The 10,903-nt window shown below is 41.0% G+C and overlaps 1 protein-coding gene across 1 annotated transcript in view; it reads right to left on the reverse strand.

The window, feature by feature from the left end:
- The window catches only part of matn1 (matrilin 1), a 31,096-nt gene extending 21,934 nt beyond the window's left edge, over window positions 1-9,162 (reverse strand). The window contains exons 1-2 of the mRNA XM_033044971.1: window positions 8,928-9,162; window positions 2,453-2,796 (exon numbers count right to left, since the gene is read on the reverse strand). Of these exons, the coding sequence (XP_032900862.1) occupies window positions 2,453-2,796; window positions 8,928-9,030 (447 nt within the window). The 5' untranslated portion in view covers window positions 9,031-9,162. The remainder of the gene's footprint in view (window positions 1-2,452; window positions 2,797-8,927) is intronic.
- Window positions 9,163-10,903: the final 1,741 nt, after the last annotated feature.

Here is a 10,903-nt window from a genome sequence, read left to right on the forward strand (position 1 = left end):
GTGCAGACATACCCTGTCAAACAATTTCACACAGCAGATGTATTATGCTGCGCTCAGACAGATCTCCTCCAGAACCACGACAGGAGTCTCTTTGTAGACTGTATAATATTCTCAGCTAGCTTTTTACCATTTGAAAGAGACGCCTTTTTTTAAAGCCTGATTACAGGCAAACAAGAACCAGAATTCTTAGAAAATATTGCTTAAACGAACTCCGTGACACAATAACAACTGTAAGGTTATGAAAAACCTGGAAGTGTTACAGAATGACGCGGAGAACTTAAATTTCCAGTAAAATTTAATCCATGAGTTCTAATGAAAAGCCAGTGACCTGAATTGCTAATTCAGTTTACTTTATCAAAGATGCGGCCTAGCTCACTTTTTCTCTCTCTTGTTCTTTATCTTTTCTTTTCCTTTATTTTAAAGCTAAAAAGTTAAAATTGAAGCTGTACATTAACTGTATTATTTTATATGCCGTTTGTTCTACTCTTGTACATTTGCTTCTAATAAATAAATAAATACATTAAAAAAAAAGATGCTGGCTAATAATAATAATAATAATAATAACTTTATTTATAAAGCACTTTAAACAACTGCAGTTGCCACAAAGTGCTGTACATGAGAACTCATGAACAAAAAGCTATTACAAACAATTAAAAACCATTAAAAACCGTAAAACGAAGGACTATAAAAAACACACTAAAAATTAAAAGACATTAAAAGCACTAAAAACAGGAGCAATGCCTCAGCCAGTGTCGAAAGCCAAAGAATAAAAATGTGTTTTTAGGGAGGATTTGAAGATGGACAGTGAGGGGGCCTGTCTGATGTGCAGCGGCAAGGTGTTCCAGAGTGCCGGAGCAGCAACAGAAAAGGCTCTATCCCCTCTGAGCTTCCGCGACTGAGCGGGTCAAATAGTCTATTAGTTCTTAAATTTTCCTTCATTCATTTTAGCTAATTGAAATTGTGTATTTTTTGTATACCATTTATTTCACTTAAACATTTGAACCACTTCAAAGCGTCAATGGATTCATGGATTTATCACAGGAACTGTGTGTTTTAAGCATTTTCTTATTTTGTTACAGAATTTAAGCATCAGCAGTAATTTTCTTTCTGTTAAGAAAACAAACATCCTCATTGAAATCAACGGATATTTGATTTCACATTTTTTTAATCATTTGATTAGCAAAGTAGGTTTAAAGTTCCCTTCTTCAGACTGATGGAGTGGGGGTGGGAGATGAAAATGAGAGGTAAGGGTGGGGCAAGGCCTGGCAAGTGATGGGTGGCTACACATGAAGTTGGGGGTTTGAGGGGGTGATCGACAGATGGGTGGAGGTGGTGACAAAGGCCAGAAGTGAAAAGGAGACAAAATGGTGTCAGATTGGGGAAGGAGTGAAATATAAAGCTGGAGAAAGAAAATTTGATGTGAGGGGACATTGGGGAGGGGTTGATAATGAGGGGTTGGGGAGTTCACTTGAAGTCAGCGAAGTCATTGTTTGTACTGTTGGGTTTTTCCACACCAACAGTAAGGACAACACCTCATATTTAGCTTGGGTACCTTAAAATCCAACAGAATGGGAATATCACGAGTTCCTCTTTTTAAATTATGCCGGGAACAGGCTTGGAGCAGGATGACAACACTGGATCAATAGATCAGTTATGATTTGACTGAGCGGGTCAAATAGTCTATTAGTTCTTAAATTTTCCTTCATTCATTTTAGCTAATTGAAATGGTGTATTTTTTGTATACCATTTATTTCACTTGAACATTTGAACCACTTCAAAGCGTTAATGGATTCGTGGATTTATCACAGGTGATTTTTCAGCTGAATGTTCATTAGATAGTTATCTGTATTGACTAAATAGTGAGCATCAAATCTGATATCTTGCACTCAGCATTGTTACTGTCCAAGGGGCAGAAATGGGGACACCAGGCCTTTCGATGAAGATGGAAGCTATCCCTGGAAGGATGAAAACCTATTGCTGAAGCTTAACACTTCTAGAAGGTCATAAGCGATAGGAGCAGAATTAGGCCATTTGGCCCATCAAGTCTCCTGCACCATTCAATCATAACGGGAGAGATAGATCAGCCATGATTGAATGGCGGAGTAGGTGATGGGCCGAATGGCCAAATTCTACTCCTATTCCTTATGACCTTATGACCATTCTGAAGAAGGGTCTCGACCCGAAACATCACCCATTCCTTCTCTGCAGAGATGCTGCCTGTCCCGCTGAGTTTACTCCAGCTTTTTGTGTCTATCTTCGACCTTATGGTCGATCTACCTCTCCCTCCTAACCCCATTCTCCTGCCTTCTCCCCATAACCTCTGACACCCGTACTAATCAAGAATCTATCGGTCTCTGCCTTAAAAAATATCCACTATTACAGAAACCTGGTGTAAAATCAGACTGAATGGATAGTCTCTTTGGTTGTATTATTAAAAAGTAGCGATAGTTACCTTGCTGGCAGCGTTGGATTTCACCCGTGCTCCGCTGGCCTCATTGAAAGCGATGTTGGTTGCAAAATTGATGGCCAAGCCAGTCATGGTGCCGGAGGAAAGTGGCTTGATCTGGGAGACTGCCCGCAGGACGGCGGCCTTGTTGCGGTGTGCGTTGAGGGTGAATTCGGGGTTGACCGTGCTGGCGTAGTTGACCACTCCAACCCGGGTGGCATTTGGGCCGATACTAAGGGATTCGATGACCTGGGACACAAACACTTTCACCTGTTCAAATTCAGAAGGGCGGACACTCCGAGAGCTGTCGATGATGAAGACAAGATCGGTGGGTTTAGTTCGGCAAAGACCTGCATGAAAGGGAAAGAAAGAAAGGAAGACGTGAAGGAGGGCAGAAATGTAGGTGACAACAAATTGAGGGATAGGTGCAAAAAAACCCCCCTAGCTTTCAGCTTATTGAGAGCGCCAACTTTGCAGTATTTGTTAAGAGTTCTGCTTCACAGCCAGTGGTATTGTGCATTTTTGTTTCAAATTAGCTTTGAATATTGCCCCTAAATCCATCGGACGTTTCATCGGACACAATAGCTCGGGGAAGATACCAGTATAACGTATCAGCAAGACTACATGGATTTGGGAATCATAAGTGAGCAATTCCATGTTCTTTGTGTTTTGACTATGTTGCACGGTTTACAGCAGAGCAGGGTTAAGATAATTTACTGGTATGAATCTTCAAGGTGTATTCCTGCAGTGAAGGAGCAAAAGGACCAACTCAAGTCAAGTCAAGTTTATTGCCATCTAAGCACAAGTTTGGGAAGGTACAGGTACAATGTTAATATTTCTTGCAGCAGCGTCACAGGTTTGTAGACGGCCAATGTACAGAAACCAAAATTATAAATTACACTTACATTCTACAAGTCTGTGAAAAATTAAATACTGAATATAAAAAACATGAATGCAAAAGACAATTGGAAAACAAGTCCATGGTATTGCACAAGGTGGTCCATGGTGTTCCATTGCCAGGGTATGATTAGACATGTGTTAGTCGGTTCAAGAACTTGATGGTTGTAGACAATAGACAATAGACAATAGACAATAGGTGCAGGAGTAGGCCATTTGGCCCTTCGAGCCAGCACCGCCATTCAATGTGATCATGGCTGATCATCCACAATCAGTACCCCGTTCCTGCCTTCTCCCCATATCCCCTGACTCCGCTATTTTTAAGAGCCCTATCTAGCTCTCTCTTGAAAGCATCCAGAGAGTAGGAAAGTAGTTGTACTCGAACCTTGTGTTGCGGGACCTCAGGCTGCTGCATCTCCTGCCTGACTGGAGCAGCATGAAGAGGGTGTGTAGCAGATGATGGAGATGTTTGATGGTGGATGCAGCACCCCGTGTAGCTGCTCTCCATGATGGGGAGAGCTGTGTCCGTGATGGACTGGGCTGAGTCCACGTCTCTCTGCAGCCTCTTGCATTCCTGTGCATTGGACTTGCCATATCAGGCTATGATGCATCTGTTATTATATATATATGTATCCAGAAATTTGTTAAGAGTATTCGACGACATGCATCCCTGTGCTGAGCCCAGGATAGGTCACCCCAGATGTTAACGCCAGAAATTAGAAGCTGCTATCTCACTCCACTGTTGGTCCACATGCAGATGGTCTCCTGATTTCCCCTTTACGAAGTCAATCATTACTTATTTTTGCTGACATTTAGCGAGAGCATGCTCGTGCGGCATCGCCCAATCACTCATAGAGTCATAAGAAGTCATACAACATGGAAACAGGCCCTTCAGCCCAACTTGTCCATGCTGCCCCATCCAAGCTGGTCCCATATCCTCCAAACCTTTCCTGTGCACCTACCTGTCCACTCTTGGCAACATTGGTGGTATTCTGATAATCTAAAGCGTTGCACTTGCTTCAGGCACAGCATTGATGCACAATTACTCAACCATTGCATTCTACAAGGATTAGTTGGTTCCATCGACTTTAGCTGCAATTCTTATACATTATCACAAAAGATACTTTATTTTTATTGTGTGGTGCCAAAGTCAAAACTATGTCAGTTGTCATGCGATGAATTTATAGATACCAGGATTCCCTGTTCCTTATGGTAGACAAAAGTGCTGGAGAAACTCAGCGGGTGAGGCAGCATCTATGGAGCGAAGAAAATAGGCAACGTTTCGGATCGAAACCCTTCTTCAGACTGATGTGTGGGGGGGGGGGGGGGGAAGAAGAAAGGAAGAGGAGGAGCCAGAGGGCCCTCAGAGAGCTGAGAAGGGGAGGAGACAGCAAGGGCCACCGGAAATTGGCCTGTTCCTTATTCCTGGCACTTCCCATTTTTTTACCTCTCTACATTTTAATCTGTAAAACCGATTTTAATCTGAAACTAATCTTTAAACGTAGCACATTATTTGTGGAAATAATGTACGTGATTTTCCAAAACCTATTGGAGAACTGGAAGAAAACTATTGTCTGATTATAAAATATGGGTAGACAATAACATGTACTCAAGGAATTAAAACTAAAACTATGAAATTACTCTGTAAACTGAAAAGATATACATCTGCTTCACAGTGCCAGTCCAGATGTGGATAATGTGTTATTACTGGGCCAATATTCTGAACGTAATGTTGGAGTATTGCCTAAATAGACAGTAGACAATGGGCAATGGGTGCAGGAGTAGGCCATTCGGCCCTTCGAGCCAGCACCGCCATTCACTGTGATCATGGCTGATCATCTATTGCTTAAATATTTTTGCAAGCTTCTGTAATTTTGTTTTTAAGTTTTGATCATATGATGTTCACATCTGGGCTGAAACAGTAATCATCAACGTAAATAACACAGCCAACAGGGACCCTCTCCCCGCCAAGCATTCATAAAAAGCACTCGAAACTATTAGAAATAGGTAGCTGGGCATTCAGTATGTGCTGTAACTAGTGACATAGTGTTGGACTTTTGCATCACATTTTAAGAATAAAGCAGTAATTTTCTGTGATAGGGTTGGGGCAGCTCAGTGGCGCAGCAGGTAAGGCTACTGCCCCATAGTTTCAGCGACCTAGGTTCAATCCTAACCTCTAGTATTGTCTGTTCAGTTCAGTTTAGTTTATTGTCACGCGTACCGAGGTACAATGAAAAGCTTTTGTTGAGTGTTATTTGCATGTCCTATTTTTGACTGTATGGGTTTCCTAGCGGCATTCCAGTTTCTTTCCACATCACAAAGAGATAAGGTTTGGTACGTTAATGAAGCATTATAAATTGCCCCTAATAAATTCGGAGGGGAGTTGATGATAATGATGGGGAGAATAGATTTACAGGAAAAATTAGTGAAGAACTTGGATTGATCCAGGGGCTGGTGTTGAGTTGATTGCCTGAAATATGGAAAGAGCATAAAGAATCAGTTAAGATTGATGGAACAAGCTGGCCTTTGTAATTTAGGCAACAGTTAAATAATTATGCACCAATACTGTGGCTGAAGCATGTGTGATGCAGTGACTTACCAGAACAGCATTAATGCTGCCAAGAGTGGCTTTTTTTTTTTTGCCTTTACACTGTATAAAATATAAAAGAGAAAACTAGTAAAATGCCTTAACCCTGCTCAGAGAATAATCTGTGATCTCACTGGCACCTCCTGAATGAGCACAGGTTTTGATTTAATGTGGAACTTTCTACACCAAATGACACACTAGCCATTCTGTTCACTCTCTATGACACTGGGGACTTTTCAAGTCATGTCAAGTCAAGTTTATTCGTCACATACACATACGAGATGTGCAGTGAAATGAAAAGTGGCAATGCTCGTGGACTTTGTGCAAAAAGACAAACAAACAAACAACCAAACAAACTACAAACAGAATGGAACAGAATCACATATTATTTTACATATTAAATATTGTAGGCGGAAGGAAAAAGGGAAAAAAACAGCACTATTTAAAAAAAACAGTAGAATGGTACAGTAAAAGTTTTGGTTTGTTTTCAATAAATTGAACAGAGCAGGGTGGATGAAAACTATATTGAAAGATATAGGCGAATTTAAACTTCAGGCAGGCTTGATTTCTCGCAGAGTGCAGGCAGGTACAGTGCAAATCCTTTCAGATGACTTTCCATTAGATATAGTTTCCACTTGAGTTACATACATATTTGTTGGCAATTATTAGAAATTGATCATCTGAATATGGGCAATGCAACAAAAAGTATAATGATGAAGGAGAAGGCCATTTGACCCATCGTGTCCATGCTGGCTCCCAAGGAGGCAAAGGGGTAATTATTTCCAACTATCTGCTTCTGCCTGATACTTCAATCTTGGACAAATGTACAATCTGGAACTATGTGCTAAAATCAGATTTTCTACACGCTTCAGAATTTACCAAAATTAAATCAATGTCTAGAATTCATACCTCTAAATCCTTATGTTCCTATCACTTATTTATGAATGGTACAACTGCTGTTTTTAACACAGGTATTTTTTCATTGAAAATTCCCACTTCCTCAGCCTGAATGCTTTATTGAGATGCAGTAGCACTATGGGGCCCCTCTCTCCATGGGACATTCTTGGAATTGGAACAGCCGACCATTATTAGGACAGGGCTGGAGCCAATGCCTCTCACTGCCTTCCAGTAGGGGTCACTGCAGTTATTTTCTCCAATGGACACGGTGGCCAAATGAAGTATTCCTACCAACCATGTAGAATTGGGTAAGCCAACAGTAGTCTGAACTGAACCCAGTGTGTCTCAGCTGCATTGTAATAACACTACTTTCAACAACCACAAAGATAATAACAACATTTAAAAAGTTAGGCTTTACTTTTCAACAGATAGCATCGTCTTTGCAAACTATTCCAGAATCCTACAATCATACACATTGAATTCCATAGAGACAGTTGAACAAAGTAGGGCGACCAGTTCCCAACAGAAGTGAGGCTGCTTTCAATGAGTACTCTTCGAAGGGTCAAGTACAACTTTTCACTTCCAATCCCATCAACTGTAAATCATTTATAATAGTGACATAATAATCTGTTGCTTGCAGGCTGGGGTGAAACGCCAAGAAGCATGAAAAACACAGACACTGATCAATCATTTGACAAAGTGATCGGAACCGGATACATTAAAGCACAGATGGACTGCGGTAGGCATTCACGACATTCGGGTGACACAATCACACAGAAGTACATAATGAAACGTGGAACACTGAAGATGTTAGCAGCTGAAACCTAATATTCATTTTATTGTCTGTAAATATTTACAAGGCAACTACGATAATGCTGGCATACGTTGCAACACGACCAGTCCCCATCTAATAGTCTATATAACCAACAAAGTGATGGATATGCAAAGAGAATTTCCATTGATATTTTCCCTCCACAAACCCATTGTCCCACAGCATCAAAATGGTTATTTTGAGGATGCTCCTGATACTGAAATAGGGGAATAATTTGTTTATTATAGTACAAGTACAGACACATGGAATTTCTTTCAGCTTTCTTCCCCCCCCCCCCCCCCCCACCCAACAATCAGTCTGAAGAAGAGTCCCGTCCTGAAACATCACTATCTGTGTTCTTCAGAGATGCTGCCTGACCCCCTGAGTTACTCCAGTACTTTGTGCCTTTTCTTGTAAACCAGCATCTGCAGTTCCTTGTATCGATATGAAATTTCCCTGGTTTCATACCTGGTCAATGTCATGTTTGGATAGCAATGTTGGTGGCTCTTTCGTTACAATGCATCTTGGAATTTTTATGTTGCAATGTTGATGTTCACAATGTTTAATGCATGTCCTACGTAAGTGTTTTCTGCAATGATTTATTATTATCAATAAGACTGTGGAAAATTAGCTCGAATTTCTTAGCACTAACCTAGTCCAGTTGATACACCATTAACATTATTTATGGTTTGACCAGTTAGAATGGTTGCCTCTCTCGTCACTTGGGTTTAAATGCCAAATACAATTAAAGACGTTGCTAAAGTCTAGGTGTTCCTTCAGTAAGTAACCATGGCAGCACTGGGATGTCCAATTATAACTCCTGAACTAATACATGTAATCTGCAGGATGAATAATCTGAAGATTTTGAACAAAAGATAACACGAACAGTCAATATCGTTCATAATTTCAGAATAATATTGAAATTATATCATGAGTTGTGCTATTTCACTCAATATTGATTTGGATGCAAACAACTCCTTAAAACAGGTGAAATTCCTTAAGTACATGTTGGAAAAAATGCATTAACACTGGTCATTTGGGCAGGAGATATCTAAAGAGTAAGAGACATGAAATTTATACTTAATCTACCTTTATGGGCGGGAGAGTTCTAAATTATACGTTGATGAAACATACTGTATGGGCGGGGAAATTCTAAAGGATAAGTAACTGATGAAACATACTTATTGTACTTTATGGGCGGGAGGGTTCGAAAGTATAAGAAACTGATTAAAAAAAAAAGGTGGAATAACTTTTGTTTTCATCAAGAGTATATAAATGTATCTTCTTACCGGCTGGAGTCTGTGGACCGGGTTTTACTTTAGGTTTAGGCACCCCATTGACCTGAACGAGGAGTAAGGCAGACAGGAGCAGTCCAGTGCAAAGTCCCATCATCTTGTCCAGCGAGTTGTTGTGAGAGTGCAGGCTGCAGTGTGGCAGGGAGCGCCACCGACTCCAGGTATTAACACTCTACCCCTTGCAGAGACTGCAACGCAGCCGAACACGTGTGAAAGACATTATAAAAGAGTTCCAGGAAACGCGTTGCAACTCAACTCTTTGATTAAAAAAAACCCCAGTCCCCTGGGCTGCCGCGGTTTACAGATAGGGGAGGGTTAATCGAGCCAGGGAGACGGGCAGACTTAAAGCAGGCGAGAACCGCGGAGAGAAGGTCAAGAGAATATTGGACTGACTGAGTTTACATCACCTCGCCTGACATTCGAAGCCGTACCTGTCATACGAGAGAAATTATTTTTGTTAAAGTTTTGTAAACGCCGTTTGATTTCTGAAGACCTTTGTTTAGTGTTACGCGCAGATATGTAGCCGTTTCCAGTTGACACACACACACATACCGTATCTCAGTCAACCGTGCTGGGATCTGACCACTCCCGCCTCTCAGCACCGTGAAGATTTTAAATCAGCCGCTCACTCACTCTCTCAGAATGTGGACAAAAATGCTGGAGAAACTCAGCGGGTGCAGCAGCATCTGTGGAGCGAAGGAGATAGGCAACGTTTCGGGCCGAAACCCTTCTTCAGACCCGAAACGTTGCCTTTCTCCTTCGCTCCATAGATGCTGCTGCACCCCCGCTGAGTTTCTCCAGCGTTTTTGTCTGCCTTCGATTTTCCAGCATCTGCAGTTCCTTCTTAAACACTGTCTCAGAATTACGCCTTTGAAGCCTTTTCTCAGCTTTTTTTGCAGGTTTTATACTCATTAAATATGCCCACTAAGATTTTAAAATCAGCCACTCACTGTCTCAGAATCACGCCTTTGAAGCCTTTTCTCAGCTTTTTTTGCAGGTTTTATTCTCATTAAATGTGCCCCACTTATTGCACCCTGCTCTTTCCCAGCAGTAGAACATTAACGCGAATCTACACTAGGGTTAGGTTAATACGGAATTTGAATGACTGAATGTGTAGGAAAAGGAATTGCAGGCACAGATGCTGGTTTAAACCGAAGAGATGCTGGATTAAACAGTTGTTTATGAAGGAACTGCAGCTGCTGGAAAATCGAAGGTAGACAAAAGTGCTGGAGAAACTCAGCGGGTGCGGTAGCATCTATGGAGCGAAGGAAATAGGCAACGTTTCGTCCCGAAACGTTGCCTATTTCCTTCGCTCCATAGATGCTGCCGCACCCGCTGAGTTTCTCCAGCTCTTTTGTCTACGATAGACACAAACAGCTGGAGTAGCTCAGCGGGTAAAGGCAGCATTTTCTGGAGAGAAGGAATGGGTGACGTTTCGGGTCGGAGGCTCAGAAGGGTCAGACTGAAGAAGCGTCTCAAGATTTAAGAGAGAGTTTATTGTCATGTAATAATAATAATAATAATAATAATAATAATAATAATAATAATAATAATAATAATAATAATAATAATAATAATAATAATAATAATAACATATTTTATTGTCATTGCACATTAGTGCAACGAGATTTGGTATGCAGCTTCCATCCGATGTCATAACTAATAACTAATTAAAAAAAGTGTCCCAGATAGGACAATGAAATTCTTGCCTTGCTTCAGCACAACAGAATATAGAAGGCATGAATGAAGAACAGATCAGTGTGTCCATAATACCATTGTATAAATATATATATACACACATCCGAAAAGTCACCCGCTCCTTCTCTCCAGATGAGTTGTTACTCCAGCTTTTAGTGTCTTTCTTCTGAATGATTGAATATTTTGGGTCTGGGTGATTTTTTGAGCTGAACGAACGTCAGTGAACCGGCAACTTTTCAACACTGCCCTTGTAAGTGCTGCCGATTCCAACC

Source organism: Amblyraja radiata, chromosome 27 (assembly GCF_010909765.2).
Source record: "Amblyraja radiata isolate CabotCenter1 chromosome 27, sAmbRad1.1.pri, whole genome shotgun sequence".
In the NCBI taxonomy this organism is placed as follows: Eukaryota; Metazoa; Chordata; class Chondrichthyes; order Rajiformes; family Rajidae; genus Amblyraja; species Amblyraja radiata.